This window comes from Balaenoptera musculus, chromosome 11 (assembly GCF_009873245.2).
Source record: "Balaenoptera musculus isolate JJ_BM4_2016_0621 chromosome 11, mBalMus1.pri.v3, whole genome shotgun sequence".
NCBI classification, from domain to species: Eukaryota; Metazoa; Chordata; class Mammalia; order Artiodactyla; family Balaenopteridae; genus Balaenoptera; species Balaenoptera musculus.
Window position 1 is genome coordinate 23187167 of NC_045795.1, and position 25130 is coordinate 23212296.

The following is a 25130-nucleotide window of genomic DNA, read 5'->3' on the forward strand; positions in this document are numbered from 1 at the left end:
CTCTTCCTGCTTCAGTACTTAAGCAGTCATAAACCCAAAACAAAGTTGCAATAAATTCAAACAAAAGTGGAAAGACAATTTAACCTAAAAGTAATTTGATGTGATGAATAGTGTCCTTTTTCTGAAATGAAGTTGGTGCTGGCAACGTGAACACATAATACCTAACTGGCTCTTTTGAAGTTGACACAATATTCCACTGTGTGCCCAGCATGATTCAGTTCTCCCCCTACTTGTGTCTGTTCAAATAACGAAGAAATCTTTGTTAGTACGTGTCCCCTGGACTTCACTTGGTACGAACGCAACCCAGACAATTAAAGAAGTGCTAACTTGACCACAAGTAGGTAAACACACAACACAAATGCAGGCACTCACATGCAGGGCCCTATAGATCAGTTACATAGGATCCAGAACATGCTTAAAATACTTTCCAAAAAATTACCAATGAAACAAAAACATGGAATTTAATAATTTTCACAGAGCATTCATGGAACCTCAGTTTGAGAAATACTATCCTAGCACTGACCTTGACTTCTGGTGTGACCTTGGGCAAACTGTTAGCCATCGTTCAGTCTCTGTACATTGTGCACAAACAAGAATAATTTGGACCACTAGTATTCTTGGGAGATGAAGGAAGTTAGAGGAGTTAAGGACAATGTCCCAAGATCTTCAAGGACGATAAAGGAAGGGGTGAGGATTTATGACAGATCCCTAGAGTTGGACAAATAACGATAGCTCAGACACTCCAGTCCAGCTTTGACTTTGGAGTCAAAAGGACTTGTGTTTGAATTCCAGATCTGCCAATTGCTGTGTATGTGTCTGTGGGCAAGTTACTTGATTTCTCTGACCCTCAGTTTCTGCCCCTGTAAAAGTGGAAGTATCTCAAAATGCCACCTCACAGAGCTGCAGTGAGGGCCAAATGCGATGACTTGGGCAAGTGCTGAGGGCAGAGCCTGGCACCTAGCAAGGCTCAGTAATCAGCAGCCTTTATCAGGAAGAGGCCAAGGGTTGCCGAGAATGCCACAGGCTTTGGCAAAGAATGATAGAAAAGAGAAAGTGAAGATTCTAAGCTTCTGTCCATAAATAACAGTATTTCTGCTATGTGACTGTCAGCATACTTCACACTAATGAGCCCCGCAGCTACCCTAAGCTTCCGCTCAGCCTTTCTCTTTTCTCCCTCCCTGGCTGCCTCTCCAGAGCTCTGCCCGCCCCGGTTCCACGTCCAGGCTTGAAGCTCCTTCCCTCCAGGTTTTCACTTTCTCCAGTAATTACCGTAGTGTTGGTCACCTGTGCAGCGAGCGCCCCCCAGTGGTCTTTCTGTTCATTACAGGGACCGTGGGGCCTACAAAAGACTGAAGAAAGGTGCGGTTTCCAAGGCGGCAGGACTCAAGAGGCTCAGGCCTTTGCCTAGTCCAGCCACTCAGGAAGCCGTTCTGGATCTCCCTCCTAGCCCCGCCCCCTTTGGAAGAGAGAGGCGGAGGAATCTAGAAGTCCTGGGTGGAAAGCAGCAAGTTGCCACAGATCTAAGGCAAGTTACAACCTCTCCGGGCCTGATTCCCTTTTTAAGAAGATCCCTGCCCCATCCACCTCAGAGGCCCCAAGGAAACAACCAAATGATAGGTGAAAACACCGGGAGAGAACCGCGCATGTGCTTTTCTGTAGGATCTCAACATTTCCTCACGGCTTTGCTGGTTGGGGGGTGGGGGCAGGGGCGGGGGAGAACCCCGGGCGGATGTGGACGAGATAAAGGGGGAATGAACTCCTCTCTTCTCCTCAGCCATTCCTCTGCACTGTGTATCCAACGTGATGCTGCCAGAAACCACTTTTAAAATAACACCCATCTAATCATGCGTTTCCCAGCTCAAAGGCCCAAGGCCCTTCCTCCTCACCTTCAGAATAAATGAAACTACTAATGAGATTACCCCACCTCACTCTGCCTCTCTGGGGTTAACGCGTACAGGCTCTGCCTTCCAGCCACAGCTACGTTTTCACAGAACCATGTTTACGTCTCCCTGCTATTAGCCAGGAATGGCCTTGCTTCGTTTCTGCAAATCTTTGTCTGACTTAAAACCCAGTTCCAGCTCCAACTCTTCCATGATGTTGTCCTTGATCTTGCCTCGCCCCCACTCAGGAGGACCTGGCCTGCCCCTCCTCTGGGTTCCCACAGCCTCTTCCAGCTCTGACTATAGCATGGGTCAGGCTGTCTTCTGTGATTATATACATATACAAACATACACACATACACATATGCGTATTTATATATATACATATATACATACATATTTATACACACATATACACATACATGCCTGGCTCCCCCTCTAGACTGTAAATGCCCAGAGTGGGTTGTGTTCCTCTATGTATCCTTCATAGCTCTTACTGTCAGAACCCTGCCCTGCACAAACCCTTCATAACTGTGGAATGAATTGGGACATGGAACTCAGGGACCCAAGTGACACATGAGAAAGCCACAGATGGAGATCATGTTAGTGGGGTTTGGATGGTTGTTTCCATCAATGGGGCCTGTACGCCATCTCACATTATCATCCCAACAGACCCCCAGGGGTCTATTAGCTCCATCTTTCTGATGAGGGGACTGGCAGGCTGTAGGACTCAGCAAGAGGAGCTAGATGGTGAGTGGCAGTTTTGTTCCTTGCTTCTCAGCGGCAAAGCCTTGCTTTCTCTCCTCCCCTTTTGGTATTTTGCTTCCTCGCATGTGAGGCCTCGTTACTGCTCCCTCCTGGCCCTACTTTCTCCAAGCCTAATCAGTCCCCTTTGGCTTTGGGAAGCATATTTTCCAAATCAAGAATTGGAGTACATTGTCTGACAATGACATTTGTACTTCAGAGGAGACAGGTCAGAATATGTTTGAATTGGGATTGTTCTGGAAAACTGAGGGTGCCTTTAGGCCTTGGGTACTTCCTATGCTTTGGTACAACTTTGGGGGTGCACTCACCAACTAGGAAACTGGTATTCTGGTTCTCCCCAGAGTGCAAAACCCTGACGGAAGAAATGAATTGTTAGGGACGCAGAAGGAGACCTCCTAAGGACCACTGTTAATCTCTTCTCCCACCTCCTGTCTGTTTGTCCCTCTTGCCTGGATTCTCTCCCTCAGCAGGACCTAATGCCTGCTGCCTAAGCTCTCAGCCACAGCCAGCCGCTGCTGCTTTCTCCCGCGCTGCTTCCCTTCATCTCCCTTTGTCTGGGGTCTTTGTCTGCGGTGTCCCTGCGGTTCACAGTCCTCCGCCTCCCCTCCCTTTCTCCCTGGCCTGGCTGCTCCCTCCCTCTCTGCGGGGGCCGGGAGGCTCGGCGAGGGGAGCGGGCTGGGTTGCCATGGTCACGTCGAAGCCCGCCGCAGCTGGCCAGGGCAGCTGCTCCCGGGGCTCCGGATGGGCGGACAAAGCCAGGCGGCCTTGGCAGCCCTAGAGCCGGAACCCTAAAGGCCTGAGACTGGGGGGGACTGGGACCCAGGATAACCCTGAGCTGGAGGTGAGAGGGAGGAAGCGAGAGCCGAACAGGGAGGGCAGGAGTGGGGACTGGTGTTGGGCCCTCCCCTCTTGGGGAGGGACCGGGCGGTCCAGGCTGGAGGTGTGGTGGGAGGAGGGGAGTGTGCCTGAGCCAGAGGGGTGGGGAGGAGGGAAAGGATGGGGAATAGAGTTGGGGGCCGTGGTGTGGCAGATGGGCTGAGGACTAGGATGTATCCAAGTAACCAACCAAGAGGTCTGGGGCCTCTGTGTCCTGCCTTCAGAAGCAGGTTTGCTTCAATCTTTGGAGTTGGGGCCTCTGTCTCCCCTGGTCTGTCCCTCAGTTGTCCCTTCCCTTCTCAGCCCCTTACTCTTCTCTTCTCCCCAGTCCCTTCGTTTCAATCCCCGTGCCTCCATCTTCCTCTTCTCCCATCTCTGGGTTTCATTCCAACTGCTTCTTCTCCCCTTTGTCCTTGTTTGGCGTCCCCTTGGTGTATCACCTCTCGAGGCCCCTCTCTTTCCTGCCCTCCTCTCTGAGTGTCCCCCCACCCTTTCCCCATCGTCTCCACTCCAGTTCACTTGCTCACCCAGCCCTTTTCCCCAAACTCCACTCTTCCCACCTTTTGCCGTATGCCCTCTTATCCCTTTCCTCTCTCTGATCCCCAGTTCCCCTCTGCCTCAGCCTCAGTTTATCTCCTGCCTCTCTGAGTTCCATCACCATGGCCCCATCTCTTTCCATCCCCCAGGCTGCCCACAGCTGAGCTCTGTCTCATCTTTCTCCCTGTGCTATATCATCTCTTCCTCCTCCTGCTCCTGGGCCTCAGTTTCCCATGTGGACTTGGTGGTATCAAGGCCTAACTCACACCCAGGGCCTTGTCCACCCCCTCACTCTGCCCCCCACCCCCCAGTGGATTCTCACTCTCCCCAGCTGCTGACCCAGAGGCAGCTGCACCTCCCAGGAAGGGGACAGCAGCTTCTCTGTGGGGCCCATCTGGCCCATCCTCTCTCTCACTGGTCCTGCTGGGCTTCCCTGTAGTGGCCCAGTAGTCTGCAGGCCTGAAGCTCCTCTCTTCTACATGCCTCTCCTCACATTTTTTCAGCTGTTCCTCCTCCTCTCTTTCCTGGGCAGCAGGAGGCCATTGGCTTGAAGGGGAGGGAGGCCCTGAATTGGAGGACACGGATGGGGGAGGGGTAGAGGGTCCTTTGGGGGCTCAGGAGGACATGGGGGCCTCTGGAGCTGTGAGTGATTCAGGAGATATGAGATGGGCTCTGGGGACCACGGATGGGTGGGTGGATACACTAGGTCTTTGGTACTACTCTGGGGGCCCCTGAATGGCTGGGATTTCCCTCTCTGGCCCCTAAGAGTCTCGGCTCAGAGCCTGGCATTCCAGCCGGCTCCAGCCCCCTTTCCGCTGTCACTTGACTCCACTGGGCCCCAGCCCTGCATCCCTCCCACTCCTCCAGCTCTGGGCTGGGTTGAGGTGGGCATCACCGACTAGGAATTTCTCCTGGGGGAGAAGAGGGAGCAAGGGTTTCAGGATTCTATGGTTTCTTATACTCTCCGCAGTCGACCCCTCTGTCTGGCACCGCCATGCCACCTGGCCGGGGTCAGCGTGGGCCTGCGCTGTGGAATGTCCCACTGGGGTGTGAGGGGATGTTCCTCCTTCCCTGAGGGGTCTGGCTGCAGCTCAGCCGGGCCGCCTGCCCGGGGCTTCCCGGGAGCACAGCCCCTGGAAGGAGGGGCTGAGAGTCCGCCCAGGTGAGGTTACTTGGGAAACCTTGGCCCCACCCCCGGCCTGGCTCCACCCCCGGCCCAGCCTCTCCGGGCCCAGCTTCCCCAGCGGCCCTCTCCGGAGGGGTAGGTGCGCCGGGGGAACCCTGGGGGTTTGGTGGGAGGGGACGATGGGAAGAGGTAATTCTCAGGGTGGCCATGGGGCTGTCTGTTAGTGAGTCCCTCAGCAGTTGGGGCGCCCTAGGGTTTGTGCGTTGACCCGTGAGTTGGAGTACGTGCCCATATGTGCCTTGGCCTCTCCCAAGGGCCAGCCTCTTCCTGGCAGTGCTTTTGTGTACTTGTCTGGGACTTCGTGTTTCTTTCTTGGGACTGTTGTCTGGGACTGCACGTAGGGTGAGTTTATATCTATCTACTGTGAGGTGCAATGGGGCAGAGATCTGCAGTGGCGTGAGACCTTACCCTGCAGGTGATTGGTAGGTGTGGGGTGTGGAGAGAGGTGGTGGGGCCCCAGGTAGCGCTGAGCGGGGTGGCACAGTTACCACCACAGCCCTTCTGTCCTGCCCACCTCACCCAGCAGCTCTCCCGCTCTTTCTCTCACATTGGGTTTGTACCTAGTCTCTCTGCACCCAACTTCTCTGGGTCTCGTGTACTGTTACTTTTTGTCTGTGCGTGATTTTTCTTTCCCCCCTATCCTCCTCCTCATCCCCACCACTCACCTTGTCCGGGCCTATCCTTGCCAGCGGTCAGACCCTCCGACCCCACCAGGGCAGAGCTGGCTGCCCTGAAGAGCACTCCCGAGCTTTGAGCAGGGAGCCCAGGGGAACCAGGACCTCGGAGTCTGGACCCCAGGGTCCTTGAGAGGACTGGGGAGGGCCTTGTGGAGTTATGGGGAGGAACTGGAGGTGGAAATAGAGAGAGGAAGGGGCTGGGAGAGAGGGGGCTGGTCCTACGGCTGGGTTGGGGTGTAGAGGACCAGAGGCTCAGAGGGTGCCAGACAGAAGCAAGGTTGGCGGTGTGAACAGAGTAGGTCTAGGAGGCCAGGTTGGACAGGTGAGCCCTGCTCCCTTCCCCCATTCAAACTCCTGCTGCTGGACCGGGCGCCGGACCTGTGGGAACGTGCTCCTTCCCTGTGCCCTGGGGCTGCTCCCCTTCACCTCCCTCTCCAGGAACTGAGCCCAGAAAAGGGGGAGTAGGGAGGCGGGCCATCCCCTCGTGGGGCCTGGGAGTGGGAGAGGCCCTGAGCGGTTAGCCGCTGGCCCCCTGCTTGGGCCGTTCTTCTTTGTGGGGATCCTGGGGGAGTGGGCCGTGGGTGGGTGGAGGGGGATGGGCACGCAGCGCCGAGCCGGCGGCGGGGGCCGCGGCGCGGGGTTATGGGGAGGGCCGGGGGCGCGGGGGAAGGGGGTGGGGGCCGGGCGTGGGGCGGGGCAGAGGAAGAGAGGGGGGGCCGGAGCGGCGCTGGGCGTGGGGAGAGGGGGTGGCTGGTTCAGCCCGGAGGGGGGAAGGGAGGGCAGCGGCACGAGCGGCGAGCGGGCGGCAGGGGGGAGAAGGAGGGGGAGGCGGCGCCTGGGCGAGCCGCCCCAGCCCTGGCTCCTCTCCCCGGAACAGGCCCACGAGCTGCTTCGGGAGCCGCCTCCCGACACCCGAGCCCCGCCGGCGCCTCCCGCTCCCGGCTCTTGGCTCCCTCCGCCTCCCCCTCCCCGCGCCCCGCCGCCGCCGAGGAGGCCCCGCTTCGGGGTCGGACGCCGGGGTCTGCCGTGAAGAGCGATGAGAGGTAGGAAGAGCGGCGGGAGGACCCCTGCGGGACGGAGAGGCGGGGGCGGCGGCCTGGGGCTCCGGGGACGCGCGCAGTGGCCAAAGGATGAGGGCCTGGCCGGGAGGCAAGATGTTCCCGGGCTGGACTTCGTTGTCCAGCGCCGCTAAGTCTGTCCCTGCCCGCCTCCCAAGTGCTCTGGCTTACTGTCTGAAAATGGGGGGGGAACCCCCTGACTTCCGAGAAAGTGTGTTCCAGCCTTGAGGAAGGACCGCCTTTACCCAGTATAGAGGAACTGAACCCCAGGAAGACAGGTGCTCATATGTGGTCCTACTGAATCATCTCCATGCCTCCTGGAGAAGTGGGCCTGTCCTCCTACTTGGCCAGTCTCTGCGGGCATCTACTAACTGTTAAGCCTCCATCCAGCCAGCTCCCAGTTGGGCAGCCTGGCCTCAGCCCAGCAGAGAGAGGGCCTGACACCATAACCTGCCAGTGACAGCCGCTCATCCAGGGTTGGATGGTCAGTTGGTTCTGCCAGGAGTTACTGTCATTGCCCAGTGAGCACCATCCTCAGTGTCCCTCCCCCACTCCCTCCTCTCCAGCCTTCACCCTACAGGTCCCCTGCTGGCTGGACATTCCTTTCCAGCACCTCTACCCCCAGCCAGAGTCTGGTGCTCAGACTCACTGTTGCTGAGGGCACATAGTGTGTCCAGAATTGAGTGGTACAGTGGAGATGAAAGCTGAGCATATGGGAAAATAGAGAAATGACTTTTTTTTTTGGTCACTCCAGCCACCCAAGTTTCCTTCTGTTCCCCACTCTCTTGACTTCCCTCTGGCTTGGTCACCTTGAGTATTAGGGGGTGGGCCCCAGTTCTCTTGGGATCCTGTGCCTGAGGACCTGAGTGTGTGCCTCACACTGTCCTCTGATTGTAGGAGAATGTTTGTCATTTCATGTTCACAGGTGTCTGAAGATGACTATTAACTAAGTGATGGGATTGAACTTGAAAGAATGCCGAGGTGTGGATGGAGGTGATGTGTGCGTGAGTGTCCGTCTGTGTTTGCCTTGGCTGGGGTGTCTATGTGTGTAATGGATTTATGAGGATGTCACATGTGTCTGTCTCTGAAAGTCTGTAAGACAGTTGTGTGTGCATGTGTGTGTGTGCGTGTGTGTACAGAGCTGTGTGGTGTTGTCTGGGGTGAGGGTTGGGGGTTGGGAGAAGAGGGTGAAGGGCTTGTGGCAGTGTTCCAGCCCCTGGCTTCCAGCCTCATGCTGCACCCAGGGGCGGCACATGGGGGGCCTGATTGATTGTAGTGGGGTTGGGGTAGGTTTTCTGGGCCTGTCCTTGGTGTTTGTGACCCAGTGGAGAGAAATGGGGTGACAGGGTGTCAGAGAACAGATTGCCCCAGACGTCTCTCTGTGTGTTTCTCTGCTTGGCTCTGTGCCCTGCGCTTCGAAGCCTGCTCTGTTTACCTCTTGCTTTGTGTTTCTCGCCCTGTCTCCCCCTGCCTTCTATCTTCTGCCTGTCTTTGTATGTCTGCCCCGGGCTCCTCTTGCTTGCTCCGTCTGGCTCTGATGACTCATCTGGGATAGGCATGAAGGTTACCCAGGGGAACAAGGGCCCTGCTGTTCCCGAGAGAGGTGGGGGTGGAGAGCAGCACCCAGGAATTCCAGGCCAGCTGCCTGGGGCTCCGGCAGCTTGCTCCCCTGTGCCAGCTCCCAGACCCCCAAGGGACCAGGCATGATGCTTCCGGTTCCAGCTCTCCTTTGATACCTGGGTCCCCCCATAACTCAGTCAGCCCCCTCAGCTGCTGCTTTGGAGCTGTGGGGTCTCAGCTGCCTCTTACATTCCTGCCCTAGAGCATTGTGGGAGCAGCTGGAGGAGGACAAAGGGATGGGGGAGTATCCCCCCACTCCTCCTACCTCCTGGGGTGACCTGGCTTCCCTGTCTTTAGATCCGCCCTCATCTCCAAGGCAACTCAGCCTTTTCCTCAGCCCTGGGCTCTTCCTTCTGAGGCAGCCCCCTTCAGAAACTGGGAACTGGGGGGATAGGATGTCGAGGTCTTAGGAAGGGAAGGCAGAGCAGGGAGAGGGGATGGAATGCTTTGGACCTGATGGCAGAGGATCAGGGTTTGAGGGGTGGCACTAGGGGTCCCAAAGGATTCCAGGGCCTGGAGAACTCAGAGCAGACCTCTGCTGGGAAGAAGACAGATCAGGATCGATTTTCCTGGGGCTGGGGCTGGGGTTGAGGCTGGGGAGGGTAGATACCTGGGTTCATAAGAAGTTGTAGTTGGAATGGTTTTCAGGCGGCAAGCTGCCAGGGGCCCAGTGAGGGGGAAAAAAAGCAGGGATTCTCAAGCTTTAATAGGCACAGGTCACCTGGTGATTGTGTTAAAATGCAGACTCTGATTCTGCAGGTCTAGGTTGGGACCTGAGATTCTGCATTTCTCCCAAGCTCCCAGGTGTGGCTGAGGCTGCTGGGTCAGGGGCCAGCAGGGCTACAGAGGACACTGAGATTGGAAGGTTGCTGGGGTCCCCCGCTTCGCTTAGAATTCTGGTCTCCTAGGTGGGGAGGGGACCAGAATTTAGCTCAGTGTCTGGCACATGGGAAGCATTCTAAAAATATAGCTGATGCAGTTAAACAGTGACTGTTGTTGTCATTTCACTGCTATTATCCCCAAAGCAGCCCATTCTGTCTCTTCATTATTGGCTGTGAGCCAGTCTTCTTGATTGCCCTTTAACTAACCTCCCCCCTCATTATGTCCCCTGCAGAGATGTTGCCCCCACCCCCATAGGCCCAAGGGATCGAGAGCAATGGGGCCAGGGGCCCTCTCATTTCTACTGCTGCTGCTGCTCTTGGTGGCAACAGGAGATGCTGACATGAAGGGACATTTTGACCCTGGTGAGGAGACTGGCTCTTGGGTCCCTGAGGGATGGGGCTTGGGAGACCGAGTTGGGAGCCTTGACCCTCTGTATGCCTGTGTTCACCCAGCCAAGTGCCGCTATGCCCTGGGCATGCAGGACCGGACCATCCCAGATGGTGACATCTCTGCTTCCAGCTCCTGGTCAGACTCCACTGCTGCTCGCCACAGCAGGTAGCTGGCACACCTGGGCTGCCCCGGAGGGAACCCCTGGGGACTCTACTTGCCCTTCCAACCCTCTGCCCAAGCCAAGAGGCTTCTGAGAGGGTCGATGCCAATGAAGCCCCCCACAGTACTGGGGGGTGTGTGTTAAATACTGGAGAGAGAGGCAGACCTAGGGCCAGATGTTCCCTGTGGCTTCCTGCCCCCTCCCAGGCTGGAAAGCAGCGATGGAGATGGGGCATGGTGCCCTGCGGGGCCGGTGTTTCCCAAGGAGGAGGAGTACCTGCAGGTGGACCTGCGGCGGCTGCACCTGGTGGCGCTGGTGGGCACCCAGGGGCGGCATGCAGGGGGCCTGGGCAAGGAGTTCTCCCCCAGCTACCGGCTGCGCTACTCCCGGGATGGCCACCGCTGGATGGACTGGAGAGACCGCTGGGGCCAGGAGGTGAGGCTGGCAGGGACAGTGCCCAGGGAAGGCTGGCCCTCCTCTGTCCCCCTGCTGTACCACCTATCCACTGATGACTCTGCAGTGTACGCCCTCTCTAGCCCGGACATCTCCCCTGAGCTCCATCTAGTGTTGCAAACCTGACCACTTTCCACCTAGATGTATTATGGTCATCTCAAACTTACCATAAACTTCTCAAGCTGACGTTGAGCCCCATTCCCATCCCAAACCTGCTCCTCCCCCAGCATTCTCCAGCTCAGGAAATGGTACCACCATAAGCTAAGATGATATCCCTGATTCCTCGTTTTCTCCCACCTCCTACTTCCAAAGCATCAGCAAGGCCTGTCTGTTCCACCTCCATGATATTTCCTGAATCTGCCCACTTCTTACCACCTCCACCTCTACCCCTAGGCCAGGCCCCCACCATCCCCAGCTTAGATGAATGCAGTAGTCCCCAAACTGTTCTCCTTGCTTCTTTCTCTCCTGAAGTCAAATCTCCACCTGGAGGCTACATCCAGGGTACCTGAGAAAATGCAAAGCAGATGCCTCACACCTGGCTCACAGCCCTCTGCTGGCTTTCCTCGCTGCCAGAACAAAAGCTGAGGTCCTTCGTGGGTGCAGAAGCTTAGCCTGTGCTGGCTCCTGTCCACATCCCTTACCCCTCTCCCCATTCTCGCTCCACCCAGGCCATGCTGGTTTTCTTGCTGTTCCTGGTAAATGCTCACCCCACGGCCTCAGGACACCTTCACTTGCTGTTCTCTGTGCCTGGAAAGCTCCTCCCCCAGCTGTCCACAGGCTCTCCTCCCTCCATTCAGTTCTCCCCGAAGATATCACCTCCTCATAGAGCCTTTATCTGACTTCCCACCTCCAGCTGCCTCTTGTTTGTCACAGCTGTTTCTCCTACTGGACTGTCAGTCCTACAGGAGAGGGACTGATTCTCACCCCCAGGAATGTGCCTGGCTGGTGCAGAGTGGGTGCTTAGCCAGCATCTGCTGAGTGAACAGAGGGAATGGGTGCAGGAAGAGGGGAAGCCAGAGCAGGGGTGCAGAGCTGCGAGGGACTGGGTAGAATCTGGGCACAACAGGATGAGAGACTTAAAGGTCAGGACAGACCATCAGGCCCAGAGAGGTGTCAGGGGGCTCTGCTGCAGCCCCTTGTCTTACAAATGCCTGGCTGTACTCCATGCCTTGGGTGCTCAGTGCCACCCTTCATGGGTCTCTTTGTGGCCATTGTGGGCTGGGCCAGGGAGCAGCTGGTGGCTGGGAAATTAGATCCGACCTGGAGCCTTCCTCCCCCATCCACCCCTGCGTCCTGGCCCACAGGTGATCTTAGGTAATGAGGATCCTGGGGGAGTGGTGCTGAAGGACCTTGGGCCCCCCATGGTGGCCCGACTGGTTCGCTTCTATCCCCGGGCGGACCGAGTCATGAGCGTCTGTCTACGGGTGGAGCTCTATGGCTGCCTCTGGAAGGGTGAGTCATTCAGACCCCTGAGGATTCATTCCTGTCCTGGGGACTGGGGAGTGGGAATGGGGGAGAGGGGCATCTAGGATCCTCTCTCCTGTTGGGAATCTGTCACTCTGAGTGAGGAGGGGACTGGCCAGCATTGCCTCCTCCATGCCAGCGGCCTGTGGAGGGATACGAGAGAGGGACCTGAAACCTGCCCAGGCCTGATGCAGGGGTGGGGGATGGAGGCTCCGTGCCCCTAATGCCCCTCCTCCCCCTGCCCCAGATGGACTCCTGTCTTACATGGCCCCTGTGGGGCAGACGATGTACTTATCTGAGGCCGTGCACCTCAACGACTCCACCTACGATGGACACACCACACACACCGTTGGCGGGTGAAAGAAGCGGGCCCCGCAGGACATGGAGCCTGGGGTGGGAGAGTGGATGGAGTGGGTTGGGGAGGGGGTTGTCTGGGCAGTGAGAGGGAAGAACTGCAGAGAGGGATGGCTTAGGTGGGGCTCAAGGGACAGGACCAGGATTTAGGGATAGCAAGGTGACCACTAGCTAATGTGACACTTTGTGCGAATTAGAGAAAGGCCTGCCTCTGGTAAGACACTTAAATCTGTTGCAAATTGTCACAATAAATACACACATCATAGGTTGAGCGGTGTCCCTTAGAGGCGGTGCCTTTGTGTAGCATGTGACTTCAAGGTGCCCTAGAGAGTCCTGGGTGAGGGTAAGAGAGAGCTGTGTGAGGTTGGGGCAGGGGTGGGGGGTTGCTGGGCTACGCTGGCCAGGCCATTGGAGGATGGGGGTTGTAGAGCACCCAGATAGGTGACACTTTCTTCTCTTCCAACCTCTTCTTCCTCGGCTCCCCTCCTCTCCAGGCTGCAGTACGGAGGTCTGGGCCAGCTGGCAGATGGCGTGGTGGGGCTGGATGACTTTAGGAAGAGCCAGGAGCTGCGGGTCTGGCCAGGCTATGACTATGTGGGATGGAGCAATCACAGCTTTCCCAGCGGCTATGTGGAGATGGAGTTTGAGTTTGACCGGCTGAGGACCTTCCATGCCATGCAGGTAAGTGCGGCCAACTCCCAGGGAGGGCTCTGAGACCAGGGTGAGTGCCCTGGGGTGCTCGCTCGGGCTCTCCTGGACTTGACCTTGTGTCCTTCCTTCCTTCCCCCAGGTCCACTGTAACAACATGCACACGCTGGGAGCCCGCCTGCCTGGCGGGGTGGAGTGTCGCTTCAAGAGGGGCCCTGCCATGGCCTGGGAGGGGGAGCCCGTGCGCCATGCCTTGGGGGGCAGCCTGGGGGACCCCAGAGCCCGGACTGTGTCAGTGCCCCTGGGTGGCCGAGTGGGCCGCTTTCTGCAGTGTCGCTTCCTCTTTGCTGGGCCGTGGTTACTCTTCAGCGAAATCTCCTTCATCTCTGGTAAGCCCCTGGTCTCTGCCCAGTTCCCAGCCTCTGGTATTACTAACCCATAGTGCCCTCGAATAACCACTCCCGGCACCAATGAGACTTTACAAGTAAGGCTGCCCTAAATAATTTGAACACTTTCCTCCCCCTTTCCCCCTGCCTGTCTCAGTCTTTCGTTTATGAGCCCCTCACTCACGACTGATGTTGAGCAGTATGACAGTGTGGTTGTTAAAATACTGAAATATTCTGTGCTGGTTGAGAAATAGCCTCTTCTCTAAGCCTCCTGACAGCCAGGATCCCCACCCTGGGCTCTCCTCAGGAGTCCCACTTCTCCCCACAATCCAGCAACTAAAAGATTAACATCCAGCACCACCACAACCATCCAGGACCCTCCAGGATCCTGTTCCACCACCTATCCTGGTTGGTTGGTACATATATTGAGTATCAGCCCTGCTCCTACTCCTCACCGAATAATAGAATTCCCTCGGTCTCATGCATGTGTGCCTCCCTTTGGTCGCCTCCTCCCTATCTGACCTCCCCTTTTTTCTTCCTTCTCCCCAGATGTCGTGAATGACTCCTCCCTGGCTTTGGGGGGCACCTTCGCACCAGCCCCCTGGTGGCCACCCGGCCCACCTCCCACCAACTTCAGCAGCTTGGGTGAGCTGCCCTGGGGCCCCCGCCAGGGCGTGTGGGTCCTGTCACCAGTCCTCCCTGGGCCCCCTCAGCCTGGGTGGGAAGCCTCCCCTGGTCCTGACCCTTCTGCCTCCACCAGAGCTGGAGCCCAGGGGCCAGCAGCCCGTGGCCAAGGCCGAGGGGAGCCCGACTGCCATCCTCATTGGCTGCCTGGTGGCCATCATCCTGCTGCTGCTGCTCATCATCGCCCTCATGCTGTGGCGGCTGCACTGGCGCAAGCTCCTCAGCAAGGTGGGCAGAGTGGGGTGGGGACCCTTGGGCTACTGGGGGTGGGGCAGCCTGGGGAGGGATGGGCAGGATGTGGGTGTGGAGAGTGAGGCCAGTGTGTGTCGGGACTCCTGCGTTAGTTAGGATCCAGCAGGGACCATAGAGCACAGTCGGATGAGAATAATTTGAGGGAGGCTTAGTAAGGAGACCACGTAGAAAGATGTGGGCAGGGTGTAGGTAAATCATGAGAAGCAGTGCAGTTCCCCAGGCCTGGTCACCGCAGAGCTGCTACCATCCCTGGGTCTGTGGGGTGAGCGAAGGAGGCAGTCACTGGAACGCGGGAGGAATCTAGGAGGAGTGTGTGGAGAGGGCGCCTTAGAGGGGCAATGGACTTTGGTTCCAGGATGCAGCTCACCTGGGTCCATCCCTTAGGGAGGGGCTGGGAGAATAAACACCCTGACCTCACTTCCTGTCTGCCCTCCAAACTCCTGCTGGGGCTCCTATCTGGCCAGCCCAGACCCAGCCCGTTGAGGCAGTCCACACTGATCGACCTCTTGGGGCAGAAGCCCAGCGGGAGAAGGTGGCAAGTGGAGCTAGAGGAGCAACTGGAAGAAGTGCGGCACCACCCTAACCCACGTCTTCCAGGCCAGAGTCCAGTGGTGGTGATATGCGTTAAAGTTAATAGTTATGGACTGGTAGGACTGGGGTTGGAATCCCATTGCGGGACATCAGGGAACCCACTTAAATGCCTTGAGTCTTTCTTTACCTGTGAGATGAGTTAGTAATACATACGACTACAGGACTTTGTGAGCACTGAAGGAGGGAACACGGCGTGTAGGATTTAACCAGGAGCTGGGAAGGGGCGCGCTGAGCGGGTAGCTGCGCTTAATATTTCCCGTTCCCCATGACAAGGCCGAGCGTCGGGTGTTAGAAGAGGAGCTGACGGTTCACCTCTCTGTCCCTGGGGATACCATCCTCATCAACAACCGCCCCGGCCCTCGAGAACCACCCCCTTACCAGGAGCCCCGGCCTCGTGGGAATCCGCCCCACTCTGCTCCCAGTGTCCCCAACGGCTCTGGTAAGACCTTCCTTGTTCCAGTCCCACCTCCGTCCTCTGCCTGTCTTCTTAGTGTATCCTTTTTCCTCTCCTTTACCATTCCTTTCTTTTACTGTCTTCCCCAGTTTCAACTCATTTTCTTATTTCTGTGTGTCCCTGGTCACAGCCTTCTGTGTTACTCCACGTCCTTTACCATATCATCTCCCTCAGGAAGTTTCCATGCATTACTCACAGTCCCCAGTGCTCTCATCCTGTTTCTGTGTCCCACACACATCCCTCTCTCGTCTCTGTTGTGCCCTCTCATTGTGTCTTTCTGGCTCCTCTCCTCTCTCCTAGACTCACCATGTTCATTCCATCCATCTACCTATATTTATATATCCATTCATCATTCATCCGTTTGTTCATCCATCCATATATATTCATACGTCCATCCATCATCCATTCATCAACCATGCATCCATCCATCATCTATCCATGCATTCACTATCCATCCATCCAGTCATTCATCATCCATCCATCATCTGTTCGTCCATCCATCACCTATCCATCCAGTTATCCAGCACTCTCCAGATGCTTGTTTTATTCCATTTCTGTCTCTTAGTACATTTGTTCTCATCAGCCCTAGTCTTGCCCTATTCTGTGTCTCCCTGTCTGTCTAGCCTTGAGTCTCATCCCTTCCCCGTGTTTCCCCCCCTCCTTCTCCCGACAGCGTTGCTGCTCTCCAATCCAGCCTACCGTCTCCTTCTGGCCACTTACGCCCGCCCCCCTCGAGGCCCGGGCCCCCCCACACCCGCCTGGGCCAAACCCACCAACACCCAGGGTAAGCCCCTCTGCCCCTAGTCTCTGCCAGGCTCCCCATACCTCTACTGGGGCAGGGAAAAGTCCTCACACCTTGCACTCCCTCCTCTCCCCACTGTGGCCTCTTCTGCTCTCCTGAGCTCCCAAGGAGGAAGCTCCTGTGCCCTTAGCTGTCCTCTGCTGCTGCTTGCTCCTTTTTAAGGCCTCCCCCTTGAGCTGAGGAGTAGAAATCTCCCTGGTTCTCAGCTGTTCCCCTCCTCCTGTTCCACCCCATCTCTTGAGCTCTCCAGAGCCAGACAGGAGGTTGCTATGGTGGCTCCAGGCTCTCTTGAGCCTGAAGTGAAACCTTCCTTCACTCTCCCCTCGCTCTAGAGCTGCAAGGACGGCCTCTCCCCCAGTGCTTGCCCTCTCCCCCAACATGTCCTCTCTCTGCTCACGCCCCCGCCCTTCCTGTCTGCCCTTCTCTTCTGTGTTACCTTCTTCTCATCACCCCTTCCCCAGGGCCAAGGGGGGACAGCTCTGCTTCCTCTCCTCTGTCTGTAGACTCCATGTTGTGCGGGCTGTGAGGAACTGTTTTCCTTTCCCTCTGTGTGCCCCTGTCTCTGCTTGTCTTTGAGCTTGGTGTGTTGGGTCAGGGAGGGCTTGGGTAGCCACGGCAGGGAGGATGAAAGGATGAAAGCAACCGGTAGAATGGCTACGTGAATGACAGTGGCTGGCGGTGAGTGGGTCATGGGTTTGGAAATTGGAGGGTGACCGGATGGCTGGGACCATCCTTCTTCCAATGGTGGGTAGAGGAATTCCACTTGCAGCCAAGACTTCTTTCATGGTCTTGTACTGTGCTGGGATCCCTAGAGAACAAGACTTTATGACATTCTTTGCTCAACCATTTCCACTGCCTTGAAAGCTCTGTAGCAGCTAACTCTTATCCCATGCCAGCGCCTTCTCTGTTTTGAGGCTGGCGGGTGGAATACCAAGAAGAGGAGGGTAGACCCAGTCTCTCACCCACCTGGGAGACGGGGCGCCTCTGGGAGACGGGGGTGTGGAGAACCGTGGCTCTCGGGGGCTGTTCCTGATGCCTCGTCCTGTCTTCTTTTCCCTCATCCCTCCAGCCTGCAGTGGGGACTATATGGAGCCTGAGAAGCCGGGTGCCCCGCTTCTGCCCCCACCTCCCCAGAACAGCGTCCCCCATTATGCCGAGGCTGACATTGTCACCCTGCAGGGTGTCACTGGAGGCAATACCTATGCTGTGCCTGCACTGCCCCCAGGGGCAGCTGGGGATGGGCCCCCCAGAGTGGATTTCCCTCGGTCGAGGCTCCGCTTCAAGGAGAAGCTTGGCGAGGGCCAGTTTGGGGAGGTAAGTAGGATTCCTGCCCAGCCATCGGCAGTGTCTGCCTCTCTGCCTTTCTTGATGCCATGCCCAAACATCCCCCCTGGCTGGGAAACCGTCATCTGTGTTGTCCCAATTGACCATTTCTCCTTGGTGAACCTTGTGACCCCGTAGCAAATCACCTTCTTTCTCCAGGTGCACCTGTGTGAGGTAGAGAACCCTCAAGATCTGGTCAGTCTTGATTTCCCCCTTAGTGTGTGCAAGGAACACCCTTTACTGGTAGCTGTCAAGATCCTCCGGCCAGATGCCACCAAGAATGCCAGGTGAGGACCAGGGATGGCATCTGGAAGAAGGGAGGGGGGAGGCCATGAAGAGAGGGGAGGGATCTAGAGAGAAACATGGTGGAGACCAACAGTGGGGGAGTGTCTGGGGACTAGTGAGTAGAGGTGGGGGAGTGGGGCACTGGTTTGTGGGAGCTGGAGGGAAGCTGCAGGTCAGCCCCTCGGCATCCCGCCACCTTCTCCCTGCTTCTCCAGGAATGATTTCCTGAAGGAGGTGAAGATCATGTCGAGGCTAAAGGACCCAAACATCATCCGGCTCCTGGGCGTGTGTGTGCAGGACGACCCCCTCTGCATGATAACTGATTACATGGAGAATGGCGACCTCAACCAGTTCCTCAGTGCCCACCAGCTAGAGGACAAGGCGGTGGAGGAGGACAGAGATGGGGAGGCGGCCCAGGGGCCCACCATCAGGTACACAAGGGGGTCTCCTCCGCTCCCCTCACTCCAGCTTAGAGGGAAGGGGGGAACATGGGATGGGCAGGCAGGTAGAGGTTCCGGGAGGGGGCCTGGCATGAGACACATGTGGCCATGTTCATCTAGAACTTGAGGGGCAGAAAGGCTGGAGATTACGACAGTGAGGGTGGTGAAGGGACTTGGACCCTGTCAGGAACTTCCCTGTGCTCTCTCGCCCTCACTGTCCCTGAGTCCAGATTGTGGAGCATAACAAAAGCGGTAGCTCCCTGGGGTCGGATGAGCTAAAGAAAGGTTGAGTGGGCACCTACCCGCTGGCCTCCACCAGGGCTTTCCACCTCCGCACCAGGAGGAGGGGTAACCCAGTCCTGGGGAGAGGGCTCTCCTTCATCTCCCAGGAATCTGTGAGGTGGGGACGAGTCTAGAGCTGCCCCTATAACCCGCTGTTGTCGGCTTCCATACTCAGCTACCCGATGCTGCTGCATGTGGCGGCCCAGATTGCCTCGGGCATGCGCTATCTGGCCACACTCAACTTTGTGCATCGGGACTTGGCCACAAGGAACTGCCTGGTTGGGGAAAATTTCACCATCAAAATCGCTGACTTTGGCATGAGCCGGAACCTCTACGCCGGGGACTATTACCGTGTGCAGGGCCGGGCGGTGCTGCCCATCCGGTGGATGGCCTGGGAGTGCATCCTCATGGTGAGAGGCCCTGAGAGAGGCGGGAAGGGAGGGGCGGTTAGGGGAGCACTGGCTGCCACTTAAGCTCTGGGATCTCGTTCAGTCACTTGCCTTCCCTGGACTGCAGTTTTCCTCATCTCTGAAGTGGGGGTTTGGACCAATGCTCTATAAGGTTCCCTCTGGCTCAAGGGACTGGAGAAAGCAGAGAGTTATGGTATGATTGGAAAGGGTCCAGGAGCCAAGAGCGAGTGTGAGAGATGGAGTCAGGGTAGCAGAGAGGAAGAGAGATAAGGAGGCTAGAGATAGAAGGCGATGAGTTGGGAGAGTCAGGACCAGAAAATGGGGGGCAGGATGGGTAGAAACGGGAAGAGGTGAGGAGAGGACTAGAGCACAAGAAAGAAGGCAGAGCCAGAGGAGAGGAGCAGGCTTAGTGGGAAAGAGGGCCAGCTAAGGAGGGTGGAGCGCCGGGGGTTGGGAGGGAGTCAGGTGGGTGTGAGGATGATGCTGAGTGGATGTGGGGTCCCATTGGGGAGAGGAGGAGGGTCTCTGTTGACTGATGCCTTTCTCCACCTCTGTTGCCTTATCCATGCACCAGGGGAAGTTCACGACTGCCAGTGACGTGTGGGCCTTTGGGGTGACCCTGTGGGAGGTGCTGATGCTCTGCAGGGCCCAGCCCTTTGGGCAGCTCACCGATGAGCAAGTCATCGAGAACGCGGGGGAGTTCTTCCGGGACCAGGGCCGGCAGGTCAGAGCAGAGGGGAGGGAAGATGGGTCTGGGGGTCCGGGAGGGCCAGAGCCTGTCATCTTGGGGACTAAAGAACATTTGCCTGCCTTTCATCCACGCTGCCACAATGCAGGTGTACCTGTCCCGGCCCCCGGCCTGCCCGCTGGGCCTGTATGAGCTGATGCTTCGGTGTTGGAGCCGGGAGCCTGAGCAGCGACCACCCTTTTCCCAACTGCATCGGTTCCTGGCAGAAGATGCGCTCAACACAGTGTGAATCACAACACCCAGCCGCCCCTCCCTCAGGGAGGATTCAGGGGAGGCTAGCGGCACTAAACAAGAGGAGCTAAGCGCAACCCACTCCATTCCCCCTCCTGACCGCCCTTCACCTCTGAGAGAGGCAGTGTGGCTTAAGGTGGGCTGGGCCTGCCGGGGAGCTGACGCCCTCCCTTCCCCAGATATGCTCTCATGCCCCCTTCCTGCTCCTCTCTTAGAAGCCCCTGCCACCCACCCAGCTGGCCCTGTGGATGGGATCCTCTTTGACCTCCTCTAGCCATCTCTTGGGGGAGGTGGGAGAAAATATAGGGCAGACACTGGACCTGGCCCATTGGAGCACCTGGGCCCCCCTGGGCAACACTGGTACCTGGAGAGAAGGCTGTTGCCCCCAGCCTCTCTCTCTCTCCGTCACACACTGGACCCCACTGGCTGAGAATCTGGGGAGTGAGGAGGACAAGAAAGGGAGAAAGGGGTTCCCTTGTGCCTCCTCCTGGGATTGCCCTCAGCTTTGGCCTCTCCCTCCTCCATCCTCTGAAACACTGGACTTGGGGGTGATCCCTACCCCCCCAGCCTCCCCACTTCCCACCTGCCCTGTTGTAGGTAGAACTTCTCTAAGCCTGTATGTTTCTGTGGAATAAGTATTGGGATTAGGGGGGAAAGAGAGAAATGGCCCGTGGCCCTGGGGTTGGACATCTCTATGGTAGCTGCCACATTGTTTTTTCTATAATCACTTGGGGTTTGTACATTTTTTGGGGGGGAGAGACACAGATTTTTACACTAATATATGGATCTAGCGCAATGCTATTTTAATCCCCTGCACTAGGCAGGTAATAATAAAGGTTGAGTTTTCCACAGCTACGAGTGGGTTTCTTGGGGTTTTGGTGAAATCTGCCTCCTGCCCCCCCAAACCCATTTCCTTTCTTCCTTCCCCTCTTTTTCCCTCTTCTTCCCACTCCATTTCCTAACATGTGTTTTTCCCAGCATAGCGTTCTGTTTCTGCATAAGCCAGGCCCTCGCCTGTGGGACCTAAGGTCCCACATGAATATGGAGCTCTGCAGGAGGCCTGGAGGGAGGTGGATTAGGCCAGCGGTCCTAACCTTGTCTGACCCATGGACCCCTTTGGCAGTGTGGAGAGGTCTACTGATTCCTCCTCAGAATTATGTTTTAAAACCCGTTTAAAAGTATTTCATATATATATAAAATACACAATTATGATTACATATATATAACAGGAAATCAAAGCATTTACCAAAATGTTAAAAAAATGATATAGTAACATATGTGCTTCTTTTAAATATATTTAATAATAAGCCTAGTAGCAGGTGTAATAATTATTGATATTTTCAAAAAGTAATGAGCATAAATGATATTCTGAGATTTCTACAGCTATAGTGGGATATGAGAATAGCTGTGGTGTCTATTAGTGACAAGTGACAGGTACTGCTAATATACTGGGGGTTTTGCTCATAGTCATATTTGGAGGAAACGCTAAATTTCAGTTAGAGGTTAATAAAAATAGAGATTAATTCTTGCCCAAATTCTAGGAAACCCTCTCCCACTGCCTGCACCCCAGGGTCTGGAAGTCCCAGGAGGAGAATCCCTGTATTAGACTGATCAAGTGTTCAAATTACAAATAGGTTTGAATTGTTTGAGAGCCAAGCCAAGACCCTAAATTATCTCAGAGGCTTGGAAGGATGAGCCACAGCTGCCAAGAAAACATTTAACAGAGTTCAAATTTGGTTGGAATGAAAAAAAAAAAAAATCAGTTGCAAGTATGGGAAAAGGCAGACCCATCTTGATGGCAGTTCATGTGAAATAAAGACCCTGGGGTCTCAGTTGATGACATTTACAAAATGAGCCAACTGGATAATGAGGATGACAATAAAGATAATTTAATCTTCGGTTGTATTGATAGGCCCTTGGGGTTCCAGGTCACAGGTCTGAGTCCTGCTGGAACCTACACAGGTCAGACCACTGTGACCCACAATTTAAGACAAGCACTGACAAGACAATAGTTTAGAGGCCAGAACCCAGAATGGTGAGCAAAAGAAGCCATGGCAGTGAGCCGAGAACTCCCAAATTTCTGAGCTTAGAACTCTTAAGCTCTAGACCTGCACAACCACCTAGGGTTCATTTGAATTTCAGTCTCAGCATGTTCAAACCTGCTGCTCCTCCGTGGTTCTCTGACTCAGTGAATGGCAGCTCAGCTGCGCAAGCCAGAAACCTGGGCATCATCGTTGACACCCCTTCTCCCTTACTCTCACCTCCCAAGTCCAGTCTGTCAAGAAGCTCTGTTGCCTTTGATTCCATATTTCCCTTAAATTCATCATTTCCGTCTCTAACCCGATCGGAGCACACACCACCTCCATCTTGCTTGGACCACTGCAGTAGTCTCCCAGGATCTGTTTCTGTTCCTGTCTGGTTTGTTTACAGGCCTACAGCCAGTGTGATCTTTAAACACACAAATCTGACCCCATTCCTTTATTCTACACCCTTTAATGGCTTCCCATTGACCTTAAAGAACAAAATCTTCTTGGCCAAGTTTGCCCCTCCTCCTGCTTTGTGCACCACTGGCCTTCTTTCAGTCCCTCCAATGGACTCAGTCCTTCTTGCCACATGGCATTTATAGCTTGCTGTTCCTCCACCTGGAACATAATTCCCTGCTGTTTTTGCCTTGTTAAAGGCAAAAACAACTCCCAACTCCTGCTGGTCCTTCAGCAACCTTCCCTGACTTGCCCGACCAGGTCAAATGCCCTTGATGCTCTCTGAGCACATGCCTCTCTTCTTTGTAGGACCTACTACAGATGCGAATTTACATGTTTTTTGTTTGGCTGGTTTTTTAGTAATGATGATGCTATTTACTGAGCACCCTCTCTGTGCCAGGTACCATACTTATTACATATTGTATCTTATTTAATACAACACAGGAAGTAGTTAAACTTATTGCCATTTCACAGAGAAGAAAACCTCTCGTTAGGTTAGCAACATGCCCAAGGCAGCACAGCTGGGAAATGGAGAAGCTGGTGGAAAACAGGCCCGTCAGCTCCTGGCTCTGTTCTTTCTCTCCAGGATGCTACCCGAGGGGAGGAGGGCATGAGCTCTCCATTACCCAACATAGGACGTTTTCAAGCACAGGGTGGATAGCCCTATGTCAGGGAGCTCTTTCCACAATCTCAGCTCCTAGGAGCCCAGGGTGATTTTCTTTCTGAAGGCCAGTTCCAGGAACCCAGCCTGTGCTCAGCCTGACATCAGACACCTTGCATCCCTTAGGGCAGGGCTCTCCAAGAGAACTCTGTTATCATGGAAATGGTCTATATCTGCACTGTTCAATAGGTAGCCACTAGCCACATGTAGCTGTTGAGTATTTGAAATGGGGCTAATGTGACCAAGGAACTGAATTGAAAATTTTATTTCAGTTAATTTAAATTTAAATAGGGCTTCCCTGGTGGCGCAGTGGTTGAGAATCCGCCTGCCAATGCAGGGGACACGGGTTTGAGCCCCGGTCTGGGAAGATCCCACATGCCTCCAAGCAACTAGGCCTGTGAGCCACAACTACTGAGCCTGCGCGTCTGGAGCCTGTGCCCCGCAACAAGAGAGGCCGCGCGACAGTGAAAGGCCCACGCACCGCGATTAAGAGTGGCCCCCGCTTGCTGCAACTAGAGAAAGCCCTCACACAGAAACGAAGACCCAACACAGCCAAAAATAAATAAATAAATAAATTTATGGAAGAAAAACAAATTTAAATAGCCACAGGTGACTAGCAGCTCCTGTTCTGGACAGTGTAGCCCTAGTTTTCCCTACCCTGTAGGGAACTGTGACCAGTCTGCCCAGCTCCCCCCTTGCTTGCTCTAGTCAAAATGAAGCATGTGGCCTATTTGAGTTTAACACACACATAAAAGCTTCTTTTACAGAGATGGCACTGGATTAGGTATGCCATTTTGTAATCTGCTCTTGTCCCCGTCATGATAGGTGGTACGTAGCTCAGGCCAGTATGCAGACAGTGACCTCCTCTGCAAGCGCTGTCCAGTATTCTACATTGCAATGACCCACATTTTATCTAACCAGCTCCCAATGATGGACATTTGGACTGTTTCCATTGTTTTCATGCTACAACAACAAACACACTTCAGTAAACATCTTTGCATGTATATCTTTGTACCTACGTGGCAGAATTCCAGTATGCTACTTTCCTAATGGGGGAGTTGCTAGGTCAAAGGGTAATTACATTAAAATCACTGGTACATACCGCCAAATTACCCTTAGAAAGGTGTGCCTATGTCAACCCTCCACAAAAATATATGAGTATGAAAAAAAAAATGAGTATGGTTAAGTGCTCATGTATACTCATGCCAACAATGAGGTTGTCAATCCTTTTTTTTTTTCTAATTGGACTTTTTATTATTTCTTTAATTTACTTTTCCTTAAGAGTGAAGTTGAGAGTTTCTTCATTTGGTTACAAGGCACTTGTATTTCTTCTGTTTATTGCCTGTTATTTCTTAATATTTCAACTGTGTTGTTTCTTTTTCTTATTGCTTTACAAGAGTTCTTTGTATTTTGTCTATTTTATCAAATATTTCTTCCCAGATTGTAATTTGTCTTTTAACCTTACTCAACGTTTGCCATAAGGAAGCTTTGTCAGTTTTGTGTCATTCTTTGAGGATTTTAAACATTGCTAAAGAAACGGAACAACAAAACAAGCATGGGTGGGCTACAAGGTATAACAAAGTCTTAGTTCTTACCATTTTGATTCCTGGTCACTCGCAAATGAACTTCAACTCCCAGTTCGGGCACTTTCTAGCTGTCTGACCGTGGGCAAACTTCTTAATCTCATTGAGCTTCCGTCTTCTAGTCTGCAAAGTGGGAATAACAAAACTTGCCTTATAGGAATGTGGGGAAACGTGTAGCTCTGGCTTTGGCTGAAGACGTTCCCTTCCCTTACCCGGCAGTAGTTTCATAAATCAAATCAGACCAAACAATTGGTTTCTTTTTAAAACTGCATTTATTAGGATCTTCTAATTAAACGGGAGGTGGGGAGGTGGGTGGAAGCATGGAGGACGTGACAATTAAGATTTATTGAGTACTTACGTGCCGAGGAAGGCGCACTGGATCGAATTAACTCCTAATTCGAGAAAATGCTCTGGATAGTGCATTATTCCAAATTCACGGGGAGCAACTGAGCTCAAAGAACCCAGTTTCGTGCGTCTCCAAACCCAAGCGCCTCACCACCATGTCTTTTCTGCGCCTCCGCCAGGAAGCTCTCAGGGCATTTCTACTCCCAGCGTCCCCACTCCAGCT

The 25130-nt window shown here is 54.7% G+C and overlaps 1 protein-coding gene and 1 long non-coding RNA gene across 9 annotated transcripts; one reads left to right on the forward strand and one right to left on the reverse strand.

Annotated features, from left to right (window-relative positions):
* The first annotated feature begins 3431 nt into the window (after window positions 1-3431).
* Window positions 3432-20693, forward strand: DDR1 (discoidin domain receptor tyrosine kinase 1). Of its 8 annotated transcripts, XM_036868874.1 has the most exons (19): window positions 3432-3486; window positions 6799-6964; window positions 9714-9843; window positions 9934-10036; window positions 10238-10466; window positions 11789-11936; window positions 12196-12304; window positions 12797-12983; window positions 13093-13339; window positions 13886-13981; window positions 14097-14248; window positions 15137-15302; window positions 15991-16101; window positions 17189-17433; window positions 17602-17729; window positions 17943-18158; window positions 18625-18859; window positions 19434-19583; window positions 19696-20689. In XM_036868874.1, the coding sequence occupies exons 3-19, from the start codon at window positions 9756-9758 to the stop codon at window positions 19834-19836; spliced, it is 2751 nt and encodes a 916-aa protein (XP_036724769.1). In that variant the 5' UTR covers window positions 3432-3486; window positions 6799-6964; window positions 9714-9755; the 3' UTR covers window positions 19837-20689. The 8 variants fall into 8 exon arrangements, with proteins under 8 accessions (XP_036724769.1, XP_036724773.1, XP_036724776.1 ...); XM_036868875.1 differs by lacking the exon at window positions 3432-3486 and having other exon boundaries at window positions 6694-6964; window positions 19696-20693; XM_036868878.1 differs by lacking the exons at window positions 3432-3486; window positions 19434-19583 and having other exon boundaries at window positions 6692-6964; window positions 19696-20693.
* On the reverse strand, window positions 16112-25055 carry LOC118903658. The gene is made up of 3 exons (XR_005021848.1): window positions 24921-25055; window positions 24575-24685; window positions 16112-16927 (listed from the first exon to the last, which is right to left on the reverse strand). It is a non-coding gene; the product is annotated as an uncharacterized LOC118903658 (long non-coding RNA).
* Between the last annotated feature and the right edge of the window lie 75 nt (window positions 25056-25130).

Coding starts and splice junctions, on each gene's coding strand:
- DDR1 (XM_036868874.1), top strand. CDS start 9,756: ATGGGGCCAGGGGCCCTCTCATTTCTACTGCTGCTGCTGCTCTTGGTG. Junction 13,340..13,885: donor CGAAATCTCCTTCATCTCTG/GTAAGCCCCTGG, acceptor CCTTCTCCCCAG/ATGTCGTGAATGACTCCTCC. Junction 14,249..15,136: donor GGCGCAAGCTCCTCAGCAAG/GTGGGCAGAGTG, acceptor CCCCATGACAAG/GCCGAGCGTCGGGTGTTAGA.